We start from the raw sequence: 26849 nt of genomic DNA on the forward strand, positions 1-26849 counted from the left end.
GATAGATAGTGTACAGAGCAGAGAGAGAGGTAACCATGGAAACAGGAGGAAGGTACAAAAGAAGAGATAGACAAAGGGTTTGATTTAAAAGAATGAAACTTGGACGAAAGAAAAGTAATTCCGACTGAAATTTGTTACCGGGAGGTGGAGGAATAATACAAAGGAGTGACGGCCATAGAGGGACAGTGGTTGTGTCCCCACTGTCTGTTGCAGCCAGTTTGAATGTGGTCGCCTCTAACCAGCATGTAAGGCACTCCAGAGACCTCTAGTGTTAATAGGCTTCTGTGGTTCATTGTGGGCCTCACCTTGAGTAAATCTGGGGCCATTTCACTATGTAGGACACTCGCACCGTCGTCAGAGCCGTGCGTTTCCTCCACGTACGTCTGTCTGTTGCGCCGAGGTTTCAGCACAGACAGGGAGAATACGGTGAGTCTGTACAGTATATTTTATAAGCATACTTTTCCATGAATCACATAGCAGGAAGAGACTTCAGAGCGACTAAAATAGGATAAAGTACCTTGGTAAAATTCCTCTCCCACCTTACTGCAATGAAAAACTGCATTCCTGATAAGAAGATATGAGTTCTCCATGGTCCTACATTGTGTTTGCTGACTTATTGAATGAACTTGAGGTGCATGTTGAAATCCGTACCGTTGGCTATCCCTTCCCGCTGAATAAATGCAATGCACCCATATATTAGGATTCATATTTGTATATCTATATAGAGTTACAGACAGACAGAGGGTTTTTATTCTGTGGTTTTTGAGTCTCTTGTGGCTATCCCTCTTTCTCCCTTCCCCCTCTCTGTTTTTCTCTCCTCTCTGTCTTTCTCTTTCGTCCTCTGTCTCTGTTTCTCTCACTCGCTACCCCTCCCTCCCTCCCTCCCCCCTCCCTCTTTCTCTTGATCTCTCTCTCCTCCTCTCTCTCTTGCTCTCCCATGCCCCCCTCTTTTTCTCGCTCTCTTATGCTCTCTCTCTCCCTTCTCTTTCTCTCTTTCCTTCCATAGCTCTCTGTCTCACTCCCTCGCCCCCCTCTCTGTTCCTTTTATATCCTCCTTGCTGAATGCTCTTCTCCTCTCCTCCCTCAACTCTGTCTTTTCTCCTTTATATTCAGTCTTTTTTTTTTCAAGCTCTCCCCACACTCCTTTCTCCAATGTTGTCTCCAAGCAGAGCTATTTCATTGCTAATATTCTGTCTTTCCATTTAGTACCCCCACTACAAAATGGGCAGAGTAATCTTTTATTTAGGGTTTTTTGCTCTGGCCATCTCTGCATCCTGTCTTGCGATGTTCGTAAGAATGATTTGTTGAGTTAATTTAAGGCTTGATTTCTTTAAATATACGGTACGAAGAGAGCATGAAAAACCGAGCAAACATGGAAAGCATTAATATTGAATCAGAAATGCAGAATATGCTGCAGATTCTTGTTTGTTTATTTGCTCGAAGTGGCAAGTGATTCACCTATAGTCTACCTTGTCTAATCACGTATGCCTCACATTTAAAGTTTCTTTTCGTCGCAGCAGTGAGTGAGGCAATACATACAGAGACTGAAGCATTGTTTTTTTTTCAGTTTGTGTACTCCTGTCTGTGTGTCCAGTCTGTTCTTACTGACCTTAATGGAAGAAGCTGGAGGCGTGCAACAAGGGTGTGGCTGCTTTTATACAATTTTGCTATATTCCATCTGCATTGCTTTGATTCAAGCTGCGTGATTGTCTGTTCTGTGCTTATGAAAAAAGCCTGCTGTGGGTTTTTTTTTTTTGTGAAAGCTTAATTACAGCAGCTAATCATGCTTTAGACTTACTATTATATCAGCATGCCGTGCAGAGGTGAGACTGATCCAGCACTGGAAATAACAGAAGGTGTGTGGGCTTGCTGCCTTAGACACGGGTCTGAGAGGAATGGCCGGCTAAAACATAAACATCAGTCCAATAACTCAAAGTTCAAAACACAGAGTGAACTGATTCCTCTCTCCCCTTTCTCTCTTTCTGATCGAGAGAAAATCCTCACCTGAATACTGTAGCTACAGCGACCCTATACACAAACCTACACAGCTTCCAGTTTGCCTGACAGTGAAAGGATGTTGAATTATAGCCATCACCTAGCACAGCGTCTCACACACAGTCAGAGCAAACTCAGGCTGTATGCAGGCTGTCACTGGGCTGGATGAAGAAACAACACTGACAATGTGAGCTCACTGACGTAGAGGAGTGGGGGGCATATAGAAAGAGACTAACCTACGGCTAATACACGACCAGCATATTGCCGCTTGTGCTTCTACTCACATTTGTTTTAGCCCAAACAAAACAGGAAGAGAAAATGGCGAGTTGACATCAATGAGTCTTCTGCAGTTTTATGATTCATTGAGCTTTTCTCAGGGGTAAAACAGACAGCTGATATCTGAATCTACACCCCTCCTCCTCCATCGTTCTCCCACTGCATCGCTCTGAATTGCTCTCTTCCCCATGCTGAGAAAAAAAAGTTATAACTTTGACCTATATCACAGAGAGGATGTGACACTGCACCGCATGGTCGTCCTCCTATACATAAACAACACAGAACCAGGCCGGAGGTTTGGAAATGGACAAGAAGTCGCTGGTATACAGTAAGTCATACGGACACCCGTGTCAGAAGTGTGTTTTTCAGGGCTGTGGGGAACTGAAAGCGTACTGGTGTCAGTTGTGTGTGCGTGCGTGTGTGTGTGTGTGTGCATGCTTGTCCCTGATCTCAGACATCAGACAAATGCGCACACACAACCACACATTTCAAATCCCGGTTGAGGGTTAGTACACTTGAGAGCAGGGCAATGGCTTACTTCCCTTACTCTCTCTCAGTCTCATATGCACATAGGAACCTGTATAATCTAAGAACTGAATGAAATTTTACGCTTATTATCCACCGTAGCCTTTTCCACTATTAGTTTTCCCTACACACGCAAATGTACCCAAAGTAAATGGACAAGCGAGCAGGTTTTGCTGTTATGAAGATTCAGGCCTGGAAAGGAGCCAGTGCATTTCTTCCCCAAACTTTTGTTGTCTGTGTCTTTTTCATTTTCCCCATAGGCTAGTTCTGTGTTGTTTTATGTACGTGTCCCTTGTTGTTTCTTCCATGTGGTTTCTTTGTCTTTCAGCCTCTTATCTCTTTGTTTCTTCCCTTGCTCTCCTTCTATTTTCTCTCCCATTCTCTCCCTCGACTTCCTGCTATCTCTCCCCCTCACTCACACCCTCACTCAATCTCTTTCTCTTTCTCTACCCCCCCACCTCCTCCTCCTCCCCTCCCACCCCTCCCTCGCGCTCACTCTCATTCCCTATCTCTCCCTCCTCCCCCTCCGCTCCCCTTTCTCTCTATCTTTCTCATTCTCGCAGCACTCCCAGCCGCTGATGATTGATCAAGGTTTTCAAGGTTTGCCCTTTCCTGTTATTTAGTAGGAAATGTTTATGCACAGTCCTCAGCCCTACAGTCACAATTGGCATGTGTCCACGCAGTGTTTGTCACGCTCGCCTGCACCTATACATACATTTCTTAAACGCACTTTTTTTTTTCCCTCCACACGTTTTCCTTGTATTTACTAGTTAAAAGGTAAGGTAAGCTCTGGTATAATAGAATACCTGTCTAATTATCAGGATCATCTCCAGTGCCGACTACTTAAGCACACAACCTGTACTTAGCCCGCAGGTACTCTGCCGCACTGTTTCTCAACACAGCCTGAAAGAAATCTGGAAGTTCAATAGTTAATGTCTTCCCTTGCTGTTTTTCCTTTTCTTCACTCTCTCCGTCTCTCTATCTCCTTTCCTCTCTCCATTCCCTTTGCTCTCACCCCCCCACACACACTTCCCCCTCCCTCCTCCACCTCCTCCTCTCCTTCATTCTGCACCCCCCCACCACCCCCCCTTCTCTTTTCTCTTGCTGATGGACTCTTCTTTTTTATTTTCACACTCCACCATCCCCCTTTTTTTCTTCTCTCTTTTTCTCTCTCCTTCTTTCCTCCAGCCCCCCACCACCACCACCACCACCACCACCACCCCCCCACGCTCTTCTCTTTCACTGCATTTTCTTTCAAACCTTCCTCTATCTCTCTTCCCATCCCCACCCCCCTCCACCACTCCCCCTCCCCTCTTTCTTTTCTCTCTTTTATTCTTTCTTTCTCTTTCTTTTGCCACATCCTTTCTTATGCCTCACCCCCCCCCCCCCCCCCCCTTCCCTTCTTCCTCCTCTTTGCTGCATTCTCTTCTTCCCTCCCCCACCCCGGCTCTCTTTCCTCCCTTTTTCTTTCTGTCTCTCTCACCCCCTCCTCCTCCTCCTCTTCCTCCACTCAGCTTCACTCCCCCTCCCTATGCTTCTTTCTTCCTTATTCTTTCTCCCCCACGTCTGTCTCCCTCCCTCCCTCTCTCCTAACTGCTTTTCTCTCCTTTCTTTCTCCTTCTCTTTTCTTTTGTCACTCAATTTTTTTTTTCCTTCTGAATTTCTCAGACAGTATACTTCAGGCTGTCTCAATAGTTAATTAGTTTGAATCTAGAAATAATAGCAGCAAACTACACAGTCTCTGGAAAGTTAAAATTTTAGCATTTCTCAGACATTATCTGTCTGACTGCTTTGCTACTGACAGACGCACCTCCACCCATACTCTCTCTGAGTGTTTGTGCGTGTTGTGAAAGTGTGTACGTGCCTCCATGTGTGCCTGCATACATACATATATATAAACATGTTTTTGCGCGCGTACATGCACATATATCTGTCTCCACGCGCGGAGGGAAACTACTGATTAGATTTTATAATTGTTTGTGCATTTGAAGCACACGCTCATAAAAAAAGGAAATGCAAAGTATAAAGTGTGATCAAGAAAAGATAGAGCTTGTGTCTCTGTGCGCCTTAAAGAGAAATGTGTGTTGAAGGGTCATGCTGAATTGTATGTAGTGAGAAAGGGAGATAAGATGTGTGTGTGTGTGTGTGTGTGTGTTTGTAAGAGAAAAGAGGAGAGAAAGAGAAGTGAGATGGGAAGGAGAGGGTGGGAGGAAGAGAAAGAAATGGGGTGATGCTGTGTGTGTCTGTGTGTGTGTGTGTATGTGTGTGTGTGTGTGGTGGGGTGGAGGGCTGGTGGAGGGGGGGCAGGCACAGTCAGTTCTGATAACAGCAACAGTAGGAGGAGGATGAGCCGTGGGACCGCCCCACTCTCCCACAGATATAAATAGGAGGTGGATTTTTTTACTCCACTCATTTCTCCTGAAGGATGAGATCCCTGAAACACCTCAAACATCACTCCAGGAACAATGTGGTGAGTTTGTAACCTAAAGATGGAGAGAGATCTGCCGCAGCTAAGGGTTCAGGGGGGTGGTGGTCACTTGTTTTGCAGTTTGTTAGCGAGGTATTTACACTCTGGTCTGCGCGTCAGGGTGAGGGGAAGCGAGATTACTTTTTCACATTCATATGAGTACCGCAGTGGGAACATCTTCTCAGAAAGATAGGAGTTGTGTTTCTATCTCGCCTGCACGTTTCCTGCCGCTGCTCTAATTGTTTGTCCTTAGGTGTCTTTCAGATGCAACTTTAAAATGTGAAAGTACGGACTCTTGCAATTACTACCCTACCTTCTCCTTCTCCTTGTCATTTGTCTTTTTCTCTTTCATTTTGTCAGCCTTTCATTTTGCTGTGCTTTTTCTTCTCTCTCCGGCTCCCCCCTCCTTCTCTCCCTCCCTCCTTCCCCTCTTTCTCTCTCACTCACTCACTCACTCTGTCTTTCTGTGTCTCTCCAGCCCCCCCCGCACACCCCCTCCCTCTCCTTTTCCTTTCTCTCTTCCCTCCTCTCACATGCTCACTCAATCTCTCGTTCCCCTTCCCTCCCCTCCCTCTCCTCCCCTCTTTCTTTATCTTTCAGCCCCTCCATCTCATTTCTGTCTCCGTCTCCCTCCCTCCCTCCACTCCTCCCCCGCCCACAGCTCTTTCTCCTTCTCTCCATACCTCCCTCCCTCTCTTTTCTCTCACTCGCGCACACACACACACTTTCAAATACACACCCAGTCTCTTTCCTTTTCTTTCTCACAAACACACAGTCTGTCTCTGTCTGACTACTTTAAAAGCAGTAATTATAAATGACGTGGTTATCAGGGCATCCAGGTCTACTCCCCTCTACCAACACACACACACGCACACACACACACACACACACACACACCTTTATTCCTTCACTATCTCCTCTTCTTTTTTTTCCTTTTCTCCATCCACTCTTTTCTCTTTTCATTTCTTTTCTCAGTATTGTGTCAGGAAAGGAAGCAGCTCTTGCCAGCGTGTATGGCACAGAGTGAAGACTAGTGTGTAGTCTGGCAACAAAGTAGGGGTCAGAGCTTCTCTCTATACATTTTCCTACCAATGCGATCCATGCTGAGAAATAATCTGAAACCAGTGGCCGACAATACTCGCTTCTCCTTTACCACAGAGAGCCAGCCTTGGTCATACCACAATGTCTTCCCCAGTTTCACTGTTCCACTTTTACAGGTGGCTGGGTAAACATGCGCATGTGGGTCTGAAACACTTCCGAACCATACAATTATGTTAGTGAGTCTTATGCATCGGTCTGGAATACAGAATGAGCTCGAAGCTCAATCGAATGTCTGTTATGGATATGAGACTGCCTGGCGGCACATATCATCTTGTTAAGGAAGCCCGGTGTGGCAGGCCTTATGAAGTCGGCTACGGCGAGTATAGAGCCGAGACGCTTTGCTCCTCATGAATGGGACAGATAGCTCCAGTGATGAGCTGACTTTGGTCAGCCAGGCTGCCCCGGGACCCCACAGGAAGTACTGAGGACAGTCCACGGAAGTCAGCTTCCTGACTGGACCTGCATCCCTTGTTGTGTTCTTTATTATTCTAAAGCCTGTCAAGGAAGGAAACGGGGTGCTAACACAGATCTGCCTTATCTCCTCAATCGAATGTTCTGTGGATTCAGAGCAAAGAAACAAGGCGTAGTCCGAATGCGGCTTACACAGAGAAACCCTTAAAAACGTTATCTTAATACTCTCCTGGAGTCCTGGGAAAGGAAGGTTGCATTGCTTCTGGTGGCAGTCTGGAACACAGAATCTTAAAAGCTAAATAATACGATAATTTCAATATTGTGGCAACACAAAACCGTTTGTTTGTATTAATAGGAAGGTTACCAATATCATGAGCCTGCAATGGGGAAATGAGGTTATAAGAGGAAACATTGTGTAAGGCACGGTTTGTAACAGCGGAACACAATAATAAAAAACACACATACACACACACACACAGACATATTATTTCTTCTTGTTCTTTTTTTTTTACTTGTGTTGTATGTTTTATGCGCTTTCTTCCAGGAGGAGGAGAGTAGCCGCTTGTTGCGGACCTACCCCAAGATGACTGAGGGCCAAGTGGACGTGGGCACGCAGACAGAGCCTGTGGTGGTGCTATCTCTGGCTCAGGCGGCCGTTCTTGGCCTCATCTCCCAGAATGAAATCTTCGGGGCCACCATTGCTCCTAATGGCTTTTACACGGGGGAGCCCAGAGAGTGTCCCCCTCCTCCACCTGAGGCTATGGAGTATGAGTACGCTGACCAGCTAATAGGGGCCAACGGGGACTACCTGGCTGAGCCTGCTGGGGAGCCGGAGCCCCAGCCCCACTGCAGTGAGAGAAGACGGCCCGGGCCGCGTGGGAGGACCAAGAGGCCCAGGGGTGACGGAGAATTAGAGGGTCACCCACACAAAGTGTCAAGTCCACAGGCTCAGATTAAAGGTGAACAGCTTGAGTCTGATACCCCTCCTTCCTGCATTCACATGAACAGCAGGTGTGGTCCTGGCAAGTCAGAGGATCCAGTCACCCTACAGGGTTCACTGAAAGAGGAGCAGGCCTGCGGAAACTGTCCCTCGTGTGTGAGGGATACATCCAGACCACAAACAGATGGACAGCCAGAACAGGAACAAGAAGAAAACACTGGTAGAGAAAGAGAGAGGAAGGAAGAAGAGTTGGTGGTGGAGGAAGAAGAAGAGGAAGAGGCACTAAACCTGAAGACCAGTGGAGACTCTGGCAGTCCTCTGGAGAATCGCTATTATGAGTCCAATGAGGTGGCCTACGAGTCTGCTGACATGGCGCTGCCAGGGGAGTATGAGGAGAACAGCCAGGCCATGCTGTGGTCTGACCCAGAGGGCCTGGCCAGGCGAATGCAGATTGACCGGCTGGACATCAACGTACAGATCGATGAGTCTTACTGCGTAGATGTGGGAGAGGGTCTGAAACGCTGGAAGTGCCGCATGTGCGAGAAATCATACACATCCAAGTATAACCTTGTCACTCATATTCTAGGCCATAATGGAATTAAGCCCCATGAATGTCTGCACTGTGGAAAGCTCTTCAAGCAGCCGAGCCACCTCCAGACTCACCTGCTCACCCACCAGGGAACCAGACCTCATAAGTGTACCGTTTGTGAAAAGGCCTTCACGCAGACCAGCCACCTGAAGAGGCACATGCTGCAGCATTCAGACGTCAAGCCCTACAGCTGTCGCTTCTGCGGCCGTGGCTTTGCCTACCCGAGCGAGCTGAGGACCCATGAGAACAAACACGAGAACGGCCAGTGCCACGTCTGCACCCAGTGCGGCCTCGAGTTCCCGACCTACGCGCACCTGAAGCGCCACCTGACCAGCCATCAGGGCCCGACCACATACCAGTGCACAGAGTGCCACAAGTCCTTCGCTTACCGCAGCCAGCTGCAGAACCACTTGATGAAACACCAGAACGTGCGGCCCTATGTTTGCCCAGAGTGCGGCATGGAGTTTGTCCAGATCCACCACCTCCGACAACACGCTCTCACTCACAAGGTACTGGCACCACACACACCCTTGCACCAAAGGTACTGAAACCAAGTGATGTGCATTTGTCTACCAGTTTATGTGTGTTCAAAATAAAACCCGAAGTAGGGAGGCCCTATGCAATTACACAACGTCACCATACCTTTATAAACCATAAACCATTTAAAATAGAAAATGTCACACTTAGGGAGGAAGGGAAGCAGCTTCACTCAGGGTCCTCTGAATGAATCCTCACTGTAAAAGTATACTGCACCCTTGCAACACAGCCCTTTCTCCAGAACCAGTCGCTTTGTAAACATAGTCTTCAAAGGCCTTGAGTTTTTTTGTGTGGCTCAACCCCCCCCGCTTGCATGTGTTTTGTGTTGTGTGTCGTTCGCAGAGCTACTTCCCTTTGTGTCTGATGAATCACTCTGGTCTTTCTCTCCATTTCATTATGGAGTCTGTTGTATTCTATAAGGAAAAACATTCCTTTTCATGACATTTGCTTTTGTTAAATATTAAAATAAAAGTTAAATAAATGTTGAAACCAGAAGAAAAAAAAAAGTTTATTCTTTCCATTGTTGGACTTTCTTTCCACTCTGTCTTTCAACACTTGGGGGGGCTAATGTAATCTACATGAGTTGGATCAAACGCCAGAATGCAAATGCTCACACGCGAGCTTCTTGTGTGTTTTCTCCCTCTGACTCATTATTTACTTTCATCTGAACCTTATATTTAGCTAAATTAATTAAAAGGCCAAAACACTTTTTGCTTCCTCAGGGTATGAAAGAATTCAAGTGTGACGTCTGTGCCAGAGAGTTCACCCTGTCAGCCAACCTGAAGAGACACATGTTGATCCACGCCAGCGTGCGGCCCTTCCAGTGCCACGTCTGCTTCAAGACCTTTGTCCAGAAGCAGACCCTTAAAACGCACATGATTGTGCACCTGCCGGTCAAGCCTTTCAAATGCAAGGTGAGTGAAGGAAGCAGAGTTTTACTTTTACCCGCTGTGACGGGGGAGTGCTGACTATTGCGCTCTTGTCTTCCAGGTGTGCGGAAAGTCGTTCAACAGAATGTACAACCTCCTCGGCCACATGCACCTCCACGCCGGCAGCAAGCCCTTCAAGTGCCCGTACTGCACGAGCAAGTTCAACCTGAAGGGCAACCTCAGCCGACACATGAAGGTCAAACACGGTATCATGGACACCTCAATAGACGGACAAGGTGAATAGCTCCATCAGCTGTCCTTAATTACACTCTCCATTTGAAAAAGACGAAACCCCTTCAAGAAATTTGAATTCGTTGATGGGTTATGTGCAGCAAACTTCCTCGTGGGACTGCTCGGTGGGCTTCGTGTCGCATTATTGTCAGTCAGTCTGTCCCTAATGCACTTTGACTCAGCATGTACTGTAATCTAGTGGCCAAGTGTTTTGATGTTTCTCTGTCACTCCCTCCCTGTGTGTTTAGTAAATATAGCAGTGCCTGGATTAGACATGCCTGTCTCTATCAGTAGAGACTGATACTGAGGCAGTGGAGGAGGGCCAATCCACTGGCGGTCCTCAATGAGGCTGTGTGTCTTCAAGAGGAGTTATGTGTGTGTGTGTTACTGAGGACAGATTGGAATCATATTCGTGTCTTTGCTTCCTTCTCCAGAACCTCCTCAGGACACAGAAGGCCAGGAGGACTACGAAGAGGAGAGCTTTGAATTCAGCGAGCGAGAAAATCGGGCTAACAACAACAACACACCAGACATTGCTAAACTATCTCAAATGGAGTATTATAGCACCTATGGGAAGGGCGCAGGGCGCTTCAGCACAGCATGAATTATTAAAATCACCCCAAATTGAATATAAGTGTGAACTAATGAAAACGGGATTGTTTTTTTTTTTGTTTGTTTTCCTCATTTTTTGCTGTTAAAGGCATAGTTGATCGGGTTGTTCTTCAAGGGTGTGAAGCAACCCAGCAAACTGCACATTCGTATGCACTGGAATCACTCGGAATGCTACAAAATTTGGAAGTGTATAGTTTTTACCTTATTACATATTTTTCATCTCTACAACACAGCTAATCTACTGAATAAATATATATTATATTTGAGAAAAGCGGACTGTCTAAAACCGGAGCATTTAGGTGAAAAAAAAAAAAAACTATAGAAATACGTATATGTTGTCAGCTGCTTACCTACAGGAACATCATCTGAGCCTAATTTGAAAAGCACATTTTTAGCTACAAGCATAAAAGCATATGGTGATGTTGTGCTGCACTTATTCAGACAATCCCGGTCTCTCTCTCAGTCTACTGGGGTAAACCAATGTGAAGGCTTAAAGAAGGGAACAAGTGTTACTGTTCATCTCACTTGCCAAAGCTTGTCAAGTTGCAGAGGTTAATGATTCACTTTGATTTATACTGTGATAATTTACATTCGAGGTCTGCAAAATGAATGAAATTCCACTGGACTTGCAATCCGTGTTTTGTTGTATATTATTGTACAGAATGTATCAGTCGTCTCGTACGTTGGCTGGTACCGTTATCAGTGCGTTGCACCGAGGACCACTGTGTCTACTCTTTAGGTTTCTGCATTAACAAGCATCACCCTGTATTGATCTCTAGTCTATGAATGTAACTGTTTCTGTGGAATGTTTTAAGATGCTAACGAAAAGAAATTCAAAATACCCTTTTTAATGGTAGGACCCCTTTACCAAAGAATTGGATCAAATCTTGCAGCTACGGGCACTGTAAGTCTCTTTTCCTTGCTGTTGTGTTGAGCTGGGACATTGGATTTCTTGGGGTCCAATCGCAGACCTCATGAAATTACATTCAGGTTCCCCTCCCACCCATCTCTAGATCTCTTCAAAAGATTACCACTGTGGTACAGCTTCTCTTTCAACAAATCTCACCATTTCCCCCGATCCAGGCCTTCACGAGTCAAGACTGCAGCATTTTTCAAAAGCAATGCAAACCCTGCATTCGTTTTGCAGGTTTTTTTTTTTTCTTTTTTTTTTTTGAATGGATGAATCTCAACAAGAATTGTCCCAAAAAACTCGGACAGAAATATTAAGTGCCCCAGTGTGTCTGCAAGAGCATGCCATCCATCATGCTGTACACTGGTCTCAAGTGATGAACGACAACCTCCCAACATGTGACAGGGCCGTGGACCTTGTGGAAAATGATTTGGGAAATGCTCAATATATTCAGTTTCCCAGTGCTTAGCTTCTCAAACGTGTAACCTGCAAACAAGGTATCCATTTGCAATGTCGATATAGTGCATTTAAAATAAAAACGCTCAATTTTTTGAGTTTTTCTGCTTATGTATTCATGTCGTCACAGTTTTAGTGATGATGCAAAGGGGAAGATGTTCATCTTAAATGGCTTTCTGTATTAGACATTAGTGTGGAGATAACGTGGATAGAGACGTATGTATAATGTTGTGTACCAGACAATACTGTAAAATAATAAATTTATTTACCTTTAAAATGCTTCATCTTTGTTTTTAAAATAACAAAAAAAAAAAAAAAAAAAAAAAAAAACACCAATTGTGGGTCAAACAAGTTATTTATTGGCAAATATGTTTGACACAGGCTTCAGTCCTGCCCAAGGCATTACACAGTATTGAATACAGTACTTCACATTACAAAAATAAAACCTTGCCAATAATGGGACAGATAGTTAGGGAGGCATCAGGTGGAAGTGTCAACCATTTAATCTAATAGAACACTGCATAATTCTACAGACAGTACATCGTTTTACTTCAGGTGAAATGCAAGTGGATTTATTGACCTTTTAAGTTAAAAATGAGGTACAAAAAGGAGGTACACCGCCATCTCCAGGCTAACTATATTCTTTCAAGTCCTTCACTTGCCGAGGGCTTTATCCAGATTTGTCTTGATGGCGTCGAGGAAGTCGGTAGTATTGACATAGTGCTCGTTCAGCTTGACACTGAGGGGGCAAGACAAGACAGAGCAGATCAGAAAATACAGTACCATACTTCAGGAAACAAAACTGGAGCAATAAAATCAATCTTTGTTATTTTTATTATCAGGGTTTAGCATGAATTAATGCTGTTGGTTAATAACAGCATCTTCATTATCAGAATTACTATTATTACTCAAACATTAGAATGAGCAAGATGCATGATAAAAACATCTTTAAACACAGTCTGACACGGTACTACATGACAGTATTTTAAAAATGGCCGTCCTCCTGTGCGCTGCAATGCCTGATGGATGAAAAATGCATCAAAGAAAAAGGCGAGATATGCTCAAGCAGGTGAGCCAGTGCAGACAATAGCGAAAGCAGTACTTATACCAGTCTTGTGCAGAAACAAGCTGGTGAATAGGACGGCACGTACCTCCAACCAGGGCTACGCGACCCTCGAGTAAGGGTTTAATAACGTGTAAATGTTTCAGCTGTACCTGGATCAATGCGTGTGCAGTTTGTTCTTCGTCACTGATGTTCATTTGATCGACAGAAATGAGCGAAAACGCAACCATAATATTTCACAATGTTCAGAATCCTTTAAAATCTCCAGGGTCCACATTTTGATCCAAGACTAATCCAATTTTTTTCAGGGTCTAACTTTCCAACCTAACCTCAGTGACATCTTGTTTTCGAGTTTTCAAAGATATCCTGCTAATATAGAACATGGAACAACACGACTTTAAGAAGTAAAAACAAAACTCCTCAATCCTTAGACGGGCTACAGAAGACCATATCTGGCTTAAACTGCTGTCAGCTAAAAACAAAACGAGGGCACGTTCCAAACCTGTGTTAGAAGTCAGCAGGTCAGACTCAGGGTAATTAACACCCCGTCTTATGTCAGTGTCTCGGAGTGATGGTGGTGGTTTAATCAAAAGGTAATATTTTCATTAGTTAGTTAAAAGAAGAGTTAAAAGAAGGAAATCTACCTGTGAATGCACCAAATATTCAGTCTTGGATGCCATTATAAGCCTAATGATGTTCCATGGATTAAATAGATTCATACTTCAAATTAGGGCGCCACCTAATGACTTTTTGATTGATATGACTGCAGATTGTTTTTGGGTTTTTTTTTTTTTCAAAATTTTGGTTCATAAAATATCAGAAAAAGGCCATTAGAAATTCTCTAAGCTCTTAGCTACACAACAGTGAAAAGCAGCAAATCCTCACAATGGAGATACTGGAACTATGGTATGGCTTGGCATTCTGCTTAAGAAAACCAATACATTGAATAATCGCAAATTATGTTACTGTTGATCAAGCTCCACTTGTGGATTACATGAAACATTTGATCTACCAAGTCTCTAATAGCTTTTTTAAAATTATTCTTAAAATGTACATGCTTGTCCATTGCAATCTTGTAATCATAATAGTGGCACTCATGTTTTTCATTCTACATTAGGTGTGATGCCCCATAGGTAAGAGCTTTCCATTCCTTATTTTTAGAGCTCTCTGGGGCTGAATCCTTCCTCACACCTTCAGAAGCCTCCCAGGCAAAACATGTTTATGTAACCATGCAGTACATCCAAGGCACTTAAGTTTGTTACAGTTTAGACATGAATAGTTGACTCACTAATTACACCATTCAACCTGGACATGTTAAGGGTGTGCAGTGGTTGATGTGCTGCATGATATCCAGCAAAGCTTTTTGTGCACTATTTCCTTTGTTGAGTCAATAAACTCTGATCTGGAGACAAAACTACAGCTGGGAGCACAAACTAGATGAAATCTAATGTGTATCATCATGATCATCTTCATAAGAATTAAGTGACAGAACAGTCCACAGTGACCACATTGCAAAACTTGAGTATCAGCACAGAAATGAACTTACTTGGACAGGCCGTGGATGCAGCCTGCCAGGTCCTTGGTCATAGTGCCGCTCTCAACGGTCTCGACACACACCCTCTCCAGGATCTGGGAGAACCTGCAGATAGATACATTTTAGATCAGGCACGTTTCATCCCAGGGTCAGAATGTCTCCTACAAATGTAAAACCTCTCTCACTTCATAAGGTCGGGGTTGCCATCGAGTTTGCCACGATGCTCCAGTCCTCTGGTCCAGGCGAAGATGCTGGCAATGGGGTTGGTGCTGGTCGGCCTTCCCTGAAAGTAGAGTGAGGATAATGTTGTTTTAACCGCTTCCTGCTGCACAGTAATGTTTTTTTCAAATTGTCATGAATCATTTTTTTAATAGTTTTGAGCATCTGAGACTGCTCCTCTTTCTCAATTTTCACCACATGGTGGCAGTATAGCTCCACAGATTACACAGTCGGTTTGCAAGGCCATAATTTGGCCTTGACATATTTTCTGTTTCATTTCCCAGTTGAAATGTTTCCAATTCAGAGCCCCAAGATGGCTAAAGATGGTTACTGACCTTCTGGTGCTCGCGATAGTGCCTGGTCACAGTGCCGTGGGCAGCCTCAGCCTCAATAGTCTTGCCGTCAGGACACACGAGAACTGATGTCATCAGTCCCAGAGAGCCAAAACCTAAAACGGGAAACACAAAATGCACAAATCCTTAAAGCAACCCACACAGGGCTGTCTACAGGTATCACACATTTAAATTAAAAGGTTTTTAAGACCTTTTCAGGATAATGATTAACCAAAGTTATGACTCAGCTTCTTGACAAATGATCTTTTTTTAATCAAGCCTTGCAGGTAAGTACAAAGGTAAGTACGTGTGGTCCTGGTGCAGAGGTAGCTCTAAAGTAAGAATGTGATTATTACAGCGAATTAGGTTAATCTATATTTTGTTGACAGTTCAGTGCAAGTGTAAAGTAGAAACACAGTATTCGGCTCAGTGGTAGGTTTAAAGATTTGGACAAATGTGGACTTTCACGCAGAAAAGCTCAATTCATTCTGACAAAAATAAATTAAAGATGGATGAATGAAATAAGATAAAGTGTTTGTGACAACTGAGATATTGCAAATTCAACACTCAGACCATTTGAACTCACATCTGCTTAAAAGTAGCAAGCATCTCAAATGCCCACAGCTTTCAGTATTTCATAACAATTTCCGAAGAGGCGGCAGTCATGTTGCTTTCCAAACATCTCACCCTGTGCGAGGATATCAGACTGAACATCTCCGTCGTAGTTCTTGCAAGCCCACACAAAGGCTCCGGAAGACTTCAGCACTTGGGCGACCATGTCGTCAATAAGCCTGTGCTCGTACCAGATCTTCAGTTTGTCAAACTCAGGCTTGTAGTGCCTGAGGGATACAAAAACACCATACACTAAAGCCACGTTTTGCTTTCTAAACTTGTTCTACAACATTTCAGTGAAATGTGTCACGTGTCTATCAAAAGGAACTGCTGATTAAAACACAAAAACAGAAGACACTTACTTTTCAAAGATATCCTGGAAGATGTCTTTAAATCTGCCATCATAGGCTTTAAGAATGGTGTTCTTTGTGCTCATGTACAGGGGCCACTTCTTGCCAATAGCATACTGGAAGCAGCTGTGTGCAAAGCCTGTAATAGACTGTTGGGAGGAAAAATACAAACACTGCTGTAGCACTTTATCAGTAGCACAGAGGTTAACAACCTTCCCCTTGACAAGTTGAAAGTCATCTACTACGACCTCTGATGTTGTTAAATCAAACAGAGCGGTCCTGATGAAGGCAAACAACACAGTAGCAGGTTGAAAAGAGGTGAGTTTACTGCAACAGCTGCTGTGTACAAAAAGCCTTAGGCAGCATGTAAGATCACTATCAGGTCCTTTAAGCATGAAAAAGTTAGGTATTGAACTCTCACAGTCACATGAGGGATAACTGCATACTAACAACATACTTCAATGGATAGAGACTGAGGAAGAAATTTAAACTACTGGTAAGAATTATTAAGGTAACCATTTTATATTCCTTTGTTTTCCCTCTGAATACATTGCTATTTTTCATCTAATTTTGAGAAAGTTGGCAAAAGAAAATGCAAATGAAAGCCTTTCTGGCCTGTAAACCATTATACCATTGCAGAACTCGGACCTCAACAAACATGCTGGAAAAGTAACATTTCTGTTTCATGTATTAATGTGATGAACGCTACATCGGATCTGTGTGGAGCGATGAAACGCTTTAATCTGCAGAAACAGCTTCTTCTCTTGGAGTGGAAACAGCTCATTGGTCATGCAAGCAACTGTAAATACCTGAAAAATTAATGACTTTTCCCCTTTGAATTTTGCCATTTCCATCAACCTTTTAAGTGCAATTCTTTAAAATGCGCATTGAAATACATTTTTTGGAAAGATGAATAATGATTTAATGCTATAGATACAAAGAAAAGGTCCCAGCAACTTTCTGTGCTGAAACACAGACGTTTCAATGTGGCCAGCATCTTACTCTGGGATCTTATTGTCATTGTGGACAAATTATATTAAAAGACCAAACAACCAGGGTTTAATAGCTTCTAATAATAAGTGTTTTCTCAAGTATTTCACCGGTGCCATGGACCTCTACTGTCCATTAAAAACACATCAATGAGCCACACCATTGCACTGGGTGATTATGGTGAACATGGGAACTGTGGTTAATTATGAGCTGATCACACATAATGGTGTATGTGCGACCAACCTGCTGCCATAAATATTCACTTGCTCACCGAATCTGCTGCGGAAAATAACCCCCGACAAATACACCATTTACTCCTCGAGTAACGTTTACCAAAAACCACAGTTTCCAGCTGTTTTAGTGAAATCAATTTAGCTTTAAGTACTTAGTCCTGACCAGGTTTGCACGATTTACATCTTCACAAAGTAGTAAGAAAAGTACTAAGAGACCGAGAGAGAAACTAACACACTGTTTTTTTCTGGGATTTGTTAACAATTACAAAAATACAGAATATTACCAGCTTTAACCTTTAAATGTAAGTATACACTCACCTCATCTGTGTTGTACATGCCCATTCCACAGCCCCCAGCGGGAAAGTCATAGACCTCCCACTCCTTGCCTGCGCTGCCGTCAGCAGGTGAGAAGATAATCTTGAATTTGCCGGGCTGGTCCACAACAAAGTCTGTAGCTCTGTACTGTACGAGAAACACAGCAAGTTTCATTAACTTTAAGAAATCTGATAGCAGCAATGAAATGACCCGGTCTGTTGCTGCTCTGAGGAGGTTTAATCACTGTAAACTGAAGTGCAACATGTCCTTCAGCATGTTAGAAGAGACTTGCCTGATCGCCGAAGGCGTGTCTGCCGATGGTGATGGGCTGCGTCCAACCTGGGACAAGCCTGGGAATGTTCTTGCAGATGATTGGCTCACGGAAGACGGTGCCGCCCAAGATGTTCCTGATGGTTCCGTTGGGGCTCTTCCACATCTTCTTCAGGCTGAACTCTACATTCATATAAAATACATTATAGTAGAAAGAAAAATACCACAGAGCAGCACAATCATTCATTCGACTTCATGCACACTAGCAATTAAATATTTCTCATCACCCTACATGTCAACAATGTTGATTCAAAAATACAGCAGACAGGTGTTGCCTTAAACATCTGTGCATTAATACATAACTGAATTGGACTTGGACAAATGATAACAATGTTTATTTATATCAAAATCAGCAATGATAAAAGTGCTTTATTACATCTAAACTGCTCTGTAATTAGGAATGTATACCAGGTTATCAAAGACACACTCTATACCTTCCACTCTGGCTTCGTCGGGCGTGATGGTGGCACATTTAACCGCCACATGGTACTTCTTAGTTGCCAGGGCAGAGTCGATGGTGACCTGGTCATCAGTCTGGTCGCGGTACGGCAGACCCAGGTCATAGTACTTCAGCTCGACATCCACATTGGACAGGATGAGCTAAAGGACACAACAGAAACACACACAGATGAAGAAAAAAACTAAATAAATGGTGGCAACATGATAAGCCAACTGAAAAAAAGAACTGATGACAATTTTAACAAATTATTAATCACTTCAGTAAAATGCCGAACATATGCCGGCTCCAGCTTCTCAAATGTGAGGATTTGCCTGCTTGGCTCTAAAGTTCACATGTGGGCTTTCTGAATGCGGGTCAGACGAATAAGGAATGGCAGCACAGTAACTGGTACCTTGTAATTTGTGATGGACATTTGTCTCATTTGGCTTTTTAAGATAATATATTATAAATAAAAAATCCCTGAGGGTAATCCATTCTGGGATCAGGAGATTGTTAGTGCAAGATATTAAACTGAAATCGTGGCTGAGTGAATCAAGAACATTAAGGGAAAAAAATAATCTTAAAGCTATAATGAAATGATAATACTGAAGACTGTCATGTTTAATAAGTGTTCAGTCACCATCTAGCACAGAATGAGGTAATACAATGGTGAAAAAATGCTGTATAAAGCCCCCATTTTAATGTGAAGCAGTCACAGGAAACGCAGCGAGTTTCTCAGTGACCTTTGCACTTACCACTGTCATTAATCAAAAACAAGACAATGGTCATTTTCAGCATTTTTTGACAGTGGAACAGTTTGAAATATCGCAGGGAGTAATGGAACAAGAAGGAGCAGCCACAGTGAGGTGTTAGATGAAGAGCTGCAGGCTGCACACCTCCAACTTCTATGCAAGCTAACAAACTCCTTTCAGTTTCACTATGCTGCTGTCTGCAGACTCATGATGCTGTTTACAGGATGAAGGATGGCCAATTATTGCCTGACTTCTTCGCTTTGAATAAGACAATAGTTTGTTTTGCTGCCTGCAGAATTATGTGACCCGTCGTAATAAACCTCATTTGCTGTTACCACCAGAAACTACAGGTGTCACCAAATCAACCAGGACTGAAACCTTCAAAATTGCCATTTCATTTATAGCTGGTATAATGAACGACAAAAGTATGTTCAAAAGTATTTGCAGGGTTACATGATTTACATCATTATGTATTCATCTTTGAAACTACAACAGAACTCATCAGTTGTCAGAAAACATTGAGGGATTTTTAATCCCATGCTTCCCCACGTTTTCTTCCTGAGCCAACACACCATCTGCTCTCTCCAGAGGCAACCAGCCAGTGGCTGAATGAAACACCACAGGGGCCCCTCCCCCACTTCATACATATATAATCGTCCACACAACCCTCCCCTCGCATCCACGTGTCAGTCTGTGATTTAAAAATAGCCGAGTTAGACAGCGTGGGCCTGCCGTCCTCTGAGACTCGCACCAGTGTTTGTGTTTACCCCTTCACCCCTGGACCCAACTTCATCACCTTCTCTTTGATGAACTCCCAGATGATCCTGGTCATCTCGTCTCCGTCCATCTCCACCACCGGCTGGGAAACTTTGATGCGTTTGTCGGCATCTACCAATCACACAAAAAAAGTGTTCAAGTAAAGGCAGCTTTTCATTCACAACAAAATATTCATATTTATGGGCTGATGACTGCTGAGAAACATACATAAATACAGGAAACTACATAGATGGGGGAAAAAATGGCGAGATCCTGTTTTGAGGCCATTTGTAGAGGGCAGGCAGCAGTGTTTTCTGCTTCCTGTTTCCTTTACATTTGCCAGATAATATCTTTACCTCAGGCTGCAACTAACAGTCATTCACATTTTCAATTAATCAGCCCATTAATCTCTCATTTAATCGATTAATCATTCAGGCTATGAAATGTCAAGTCTTGAAAAAACAGACAATTTTTTCAACCCACAGTTCAAAACCAAATGCTATCCAGGTTCTGTCAAACATGCTGAAGAAAAGCGGCAAACATCAGCAAACCACAGACAAAATCAATTCATTTTCATTATAAGTGTTTCAGCTCCTCTGAGGACTTCTTGCCATAAGTTGCCAAGTTCGTACAACAACTTTGAACCATTTTACTGGTTCTAACATGGTTAGCCAACCGAATCATTTTAAGAACTGATTCAATCAGTTCAGTAAAATACCGAACATTAACTAGTTACAACATCCCAAATGTGAGAATTTATGTGCTTTGCACCTGACGTTCACATTTGGGTTTTGTGAATGTTGGTAAAATGAAATAAGGAATGGCAAAACGTCCCATTGGGATCTGGTAACTTGTCAAGGACGTTCGACTTATTTGGCTTGCTAGCATGCTAGCATACTATGCAGATGTTTCCTAAAAATAATGTATAGACTGACTCATACAAAAGCGATCCCTCTCAATCATCACTTTAAACCCACTATAAGTGTTAGGTGGTGAATTAGTCTGGAGACGCCCTGCACCCTGACCGTATTTTCTTATTTTGCTGTGGCTGGAACGTATGGGCTGCAAACTTTGGGCGGTGGGTGTGCAGCCCCCAGCCAAAAACAGCAGCAGGTGCTGGACTGTAAGCCGCAAGCATCCATGAGAAAGCTACGAAAATGGTGGACACAAAAAAAAAACAAAACAAAAAAAACCGCAACCATAGCAAGGTGAAACGCAAAGCGGACAAAGCTTGTTCCAAAATGAGTGTGAATCTGGGGCTGTCTTTCACCTGCTGACGGGCACTGAAGGAGAGGATGGGGATGAAGAAGCACTGTCTGGAGTTAGGTTGCAAACACATTAAAGTATTTTTAAACGAGCAGCGGTTGTATTCACGTTTTCTTGCTAGCAGTCTTGCTCTCAGTATTTCATTGGCGCTTCTTGATGCATTAATACCAGACAGTTGATATCAATAGCCTAAACCTGACGTCAGGAAAATATCGTGTTACAGAGTCTATGTATGCCATACAAACAAAACTGGACTCACTTAGAACCTGCTGCTGGTTCCCAAAAACTCAGCAGAATACCTTTAATTCATTCAGCATATCAGATAATAGCAATTCAACATCTACAGTTACATCATTGCAAAAACAGATTTTATAGGCTTTACACTTACTATACACTCCACAGTTGTACCCTACAATTATGATACCAATTATAGGGAAAAGTTCTCAAAACCATAACCACTTTTCAAAGTTAAAAAGTTTCTAAGCACATCTGAGCTTTATTTTCCACCCAACAATGACTTTTGAGACTGGTCTCTTCTTGGCTTTCCAATCGGATCGCCGTAGATTAGTATCTCTAATCATATCTGCTCTCATTCGGCTCAGTGTGTGAGAGTCCTGCCAGAAGGACCATTCCAGTGAATAGAAAAGTACAGGGGGAGGTGCAGAGGATCAAGTGACTATTTCCCAGGCAAGTTAATACTCCCCCACTGCTACCAAAGCCTTCCCAGAATAATACAAGTAAACATAAGAGTCTGGTGGAATCGTTATACAACCAACATACATTTCGTAATAAAAATATATATTATGTATATGAAATGAATTTAATAAAATATCAAACATCCATGTAGGACACTTGACCTAACTGGGATTATGAGGCCCTGGTAACACCTGTTAAAACAGCCCGTCCTCTGTTCCCATGCTCTTAATATGACACTCACCCTGCTGACTGCAGATACATGGTGACCAGGGCGCACCGAAAATAACCTCACAGCAAAGGCAGTTGTGACCTTTATGCTACAATCATGCTCAATGACAGAATGGAGATAAAGAAATGACACAAGCACGCGTATGACTTTTAACTTTTGGATTGGTAATTGTGAAAAACAACATCTCGAGTTTCTGAATACTGTCTGCTGGTGACCTCTGGAGACATTGTTTAGGCTTTAGCTTGTGTGTGGCAAAATACACTCCACCACGTGAGCCTCGCTTGGGGAATCTGTTATTTTGGCAAAGCAGATCATGTGGAAAAGGAAACAGAATCATTTCGTCAGTTCCATTTTAAACGTATCCTCCTAGATGACTGTAGATACTCCACAACGGGAAATGAACAGAACCACTGACCTTGTCCCCAGTGTCCCTTGTATCATGTTGATAGTAGCTTGTAGATACTGTCAATGCTGAAATGGGCTGACTGAGTAGTTGACTGATTGCAATGAATGAAAAATAAGACTAGTAAGACTTAAGTCAGTTTTAAGTAAGGCTGTGCTTGTCTTCTTTGTGAATTTGGATAAAAAACTGAATATTTTGGAGGATTTTATACAATCAGTTGGACAAACAAATAACTTGGACATGGATTTCTCATCATTTTCTGACTATCTTGAAAACCAAATGATAACTCAAGAAAGTAATTGGCAGATTATCGAATAATGAAAATAATCTGTACTGTAGCTGCTGCCCTATTTATCATAAACACATACTGAAGACAGAAAACGGCATCAAATAGATCAGATTTTCCAAAGTGCTGTTACTCAAACTGTGTATGATGTTCATGACAGGTTTGCAGCAGAAATATTAACAGCTATGTGGAGAAATTAAGCGCCTTCACGAGCAGAGAAGGTCACATCTGCCATTGGAACAGCAGCCTCCTGCAGTACATCACAGCTAAGTCATTAATAGCTACTGTTTGGCATCATTTCTGACTGTCTAACCTAATTCTGCTGAAACAGGGCTCCACTATCACGGCGCAGGGGGAGGGGAGCGCAGGAGGGAGCTGAGTAGGTTATGTAACTTCTGAATGTATCAACAAACTGGCCGCTGAAGGGCGAGCTGAAGCAAAGTCATGTGGGCCTCCCTGCCACATCATTCATACATGCGCTGAGGAGAGGTCTGCTAGGTTTTTCCCCCCTGCCGGAAGCATGAGACAAAGCCGGTCAGGAGCAGGAACACACAACCAACCAAGTATAAAATGGTGTAATGGAAGAACTGCGCAGCAAAATATCTTTATACCAATGCAATGTCTTAGTTTAAGCAGCAGTAAAAGGACTGCACTTACTAAGCATTGAAAGTTCTCTACAACACAGGTCAGGATTCATTCACACACACACTAGCAGCAGCAGAGGCTACAGTTCAAGGTGCCACCTGCTCATCAGGAGCAATAACAATTCACACATAGATGACTGAGCTATCTGGAGCAATTTGGGGTTCAGTACGTTGCCCAAGGACACTTTCACATGTAGACTGCAGGGACCTGAACCACAGCTGCCTCACTGGCACCAAAAATACTTCATACTTTGACTATTATATTCACATAATCGTAGCTCTCAAATGCCTCAGCACAGCAACAGCTGCAATAGAATCTGCCTAAAAGCAATGTAAAAATGTACAAGTTATGATTTAAAAATCAGAAGATATGAAACCGAAAGAAAGAATAAGTCCAAATAAGACCAACAATATGACCAAGCAGTCAGTGCCAACGTTGAATATTAGCATTTTTAAATACCCCGTCTGTAGGGTTTTTACAGCTAACTTGAGAACTGGGCTGTGAGGTTTGATCCTGAGATCTTTGCTATTTGCTCAACATGTGCAAAGACAGTCTCGAACAGTGTGTGCCTTGGCAAGATGACCCTAATAACCTTTCTGTGTGTCCTCTCTGGTTAACTTTCAACCTAGTTTTCATTCCGTACCAAGAAAAGGAAGTCACCGGGCAAACAAAAATGACTCAAACCAAACCAAGCCGCAAGCAAGACTGCAAAAGTTTGTGACAAGGTCAGTCAGTGAACTGTTCAACCGTCCTCGAAACTCAAGTCTTCAAAGTTTACAAAGTTGGAGACCAGCAGGAGCAGTACCTTCTCAAGAGGAAACAGCATGCTGGCCAATTTTCTGAGCACTCCAAAATTTAAAGAGGACAGAATTGCTCTAAAGAACTGCAACTTGTGACTGAAGCTTTTTTTAAAAAAAGGAAAAGACATTGTCTTCTTCCACTCTCAATCACAGGTCAGAGATCAGCTCACTGCTTTGCATCCCTGATAACTTCTGAATGAAGCGACCAACAGAACGCAGTGATAATGCTGCCACAGGCGCATTTTAACGATTCTGACACCCATCGCAGGTATCCGTAGGACCCTTTCTCTTGATTTTAAGACTAGTGGTGACACACTTTCAGCAGCCTGACTTGTTTTATCTGCTCGAGACATTCCTGGTGGTGCACACTGGGCTACTATTATTCACCGCTGACAGCTTGGGACACTGCAAAGCTCAAATGACATGTTGATTCAATCACACTCAGGAGCCAAAGTGCCCTTCAGGTGACCCCCCTGCTTCATAAACATTAACCGGTGCTGCTAGTTTGGGCCGCAAGGAGACGTGTACCTACAACACAGCACAGCTTGGAAATTCCTGCTGTGTGAAATTTGGGATGTCTGCAGAGCCCACGTGATGAATCTGGATCCCTACTCCACATCACAGACAAAAAAACAATTTTGGCTGCTCCTCGGGCACTGATCTGAATTAAAATTAAATAAAATTTCTAAATGATTAGAGCCGGGGTGAAAGTAACGAGCCGCGCAGGGTTTTACAGGCGCGCTGCAGGAACCAGGAGCGGTGGAAGGAGCAGGTTAGAGCCGCAGATGGAAAACGTTATGCAGGACGCAGTGAGCGCTGGCAGCGGCGGCCATTGCTCCCCATAAACGAGTCTCGTATGCGGCGGCTGACCTCGGGAAAACTTTTCCAAGTCGGTGTCGCACTAATGCCAAGCCGGAGAGCAGCCCAGCGGTTTGTATGCGGCCAAAATGATGGGACTTGCTTTTGAGCGACAATGGCCGTGTTTTAGCCTCAGCCGTGACATTTCCGCACAGGCAGCCAAAAACGGAAGATTCATTTGATTCATCTGCCAGTTTTTACGGCGCAATTACTCCCCTTGATTTATCTCCTCTGTGGAGGGAGATTGGGTCGTAAACTCGACCGGAGACATCTGTTTTAATATGAGATATTATTTAATTAGCGTCTCATTCATTTTTATGACCGCGTATCTTCAAATTATCAACTGTTCCTCAAACTTTAGATAGAGGAAGACAAAGACAGCTCTCTCCGGCTGGCCGGTTCGCCTTACCCGGCCCTCATCTCCCTCTCTCTCGGCGTTTACAGCCCCCTTGTTATCTAAACAACCTGCACTCGAGCAAGCATAAAACAGCCATTAAGACGCTCGGAAGCGTTCAGAGCATCGCTGCTGATAAACCATTAGCGCTATTAACAGCATCCCAGTCGGCTAGCAGCAGGCGCAACTTCGCTAGCATAGCTGCGTCGGACGGCGCCGCCGGCTTCTACCGGCTAGCTCTCATTTAGCCCGAAGTAACCTGAGCTACATCTTAACACAAAGCTAGGTCGAGCAGCAGTTCATCGCCAGCACAACGAGATGCTGAGGATGACACCGGTTATCTCTCCACTCACAGTTTCTTTGAGGCTGGCAGTTCGCAGCCGGCGCAAGCACCGCGGGGCTCCTGGAAAAGGCGGCGGCAGACCTCGAAAGAGAGCTGAGGACTTTCAAATATCCAGCCATGTCTCCTGGCCCGAAACACTTTGCGGTTGACGCTCGACGAAACTCAGAACAAAGAGGGGGCAAACCGCTACTGGGATCCCTGCAATATAGTGAGCAGCGGCCGCAGCACCGCCCTCCTTCCCCGCCCCTCCGCGGCGCGACGCGGTACGTCAGAGGCGGGAGCGAACAGCGCAGCGGCGGAACGGCAGCAGCTCCACCGCCGCGCAGACCGCTCCAACCGCTCCGGATCAGGCTGAAACCTGAGCCTCTCATGCCGCGGTCATCCCCAGCGAAGGTCATCTGCCATCACTGCTGTATATACATGAAAGTAGGGCAACAACTAACGACTATTTCCATTGCTCACTCGATTAATCAATTAGTTGTTTGGCATGTAAGATCAATGTCTCCCAAAACCCAAGATGACTTTTCAAATGTTTTGTTTTGTCCACAACCCGAAGATATTCAATTTATTGTCATAGAGGAGTGAAGAAACCGGAAAATATTCACATTTAACGAGCTGGAATCAAATAATTTGTCTCCATAACAAACTGACTCAAACTGTTAAATCGATTATCAAAATACTTACAGATTAATTTGATCAGTTTATCGACAAATCGTTGCAGCTCTACATAAAATGTAGACTCCTGATTGTTTCCCTCACAAGCCCAACACTCCCACACACTGGAGAGATGACTGTAGAAATCTGACACATTGATTCTCTCAATACTGTTGAAGATATTTTTACTGAAAAGCTGCAGATGTGTAATGAATATTCAGGCACCTGAGAGGAGCTCTCCAGTGATTTAGCATTCCACTTCTATAACGTTTCGAAATTCACAAGAGACAGATTTAAAATAGAATATCCTGACTTATATTCTCAGATGTGGATCAAGCCCATGAAAATACTTGATCCATTTCCAGTAATGC

General features: G+C 43.7%; 2 protein-coding genes across 2 annotated transcripts; one reads left to right on the forward strand and one right to left on the reverse strand.

The window, feature by feature from the left end:
- The first annotated feature begins 5221 nt into the window (after nucleotides 1-5221).
- znf710a (zinc finger protein 710a) lies at nucleotides 5222-12240 on the forward strand. Its single transcript, XM_041939269.1, has 5 exons — nucleotides 5222-5266; nucleotides 7320-8813; nucleotides 9564-9755; nucleotides 9832-10006; nucleotides 10436-12240. Exons 1-5 carry the CDS (start codon nucleotides 5222-5224, stop codon nucleotides 10603-10605), a joined length of 2076 nt encoding a protein of 691 aa, XP_041795203.1. The 3' UTR covers nucleotides 10606-12240.
- Nucleotides 12241-12315: 75 nt separating this feature from the next.
- idh2 (isocitrate dehydrogenase (NADP(+)) 2) lies at nucleotides 12316-26016 on the reverse strand. The gene is made up of 11 exons (XM_041938339.1): nucleotides 25835-26016; nucleotides 19945-20036; nucleotides 18392-18557; nucleotides 17920-18080; nucleotides 17631-17774; nucleotides 16102-16238; nucleotides 15815-15966; nucleotides 15131-15243; nucleotides 14762-14859; nucleotides 14589-14681; nucleotides 12316-12718 (listed from the first exon to the last, which is right to left on the reverse strand). Exons 1-11 carry the CDS (start codon nucleotides 25941-25943, stop codon nucleotides 12634-12636), a joined length of 1350 nt encoding a protein of 449 aa, XP_041794273.1. The 5' UTR covers nucleotides 25944-26016; the 3' UTR covers nucleotides 12316-12633.
- Nucleotides 26017-26849: the final 833 nt, after the last annotated feature.

The sequence above is a fragment of the Chelmon rostratus genome, chromosome 6, assembly GCF_017976325.1.
Source record: "Chelmon rostratus isolate fCheRos1 chromosome 6, fCheRos1.pri, whole genome shotgun sequence".
NCBI lineage: Eukaryota > Metazoa > Chordata > Actinopteri > Chaetodontiformes > Chaetodontidae > Chelmon > Chelmon rostratus.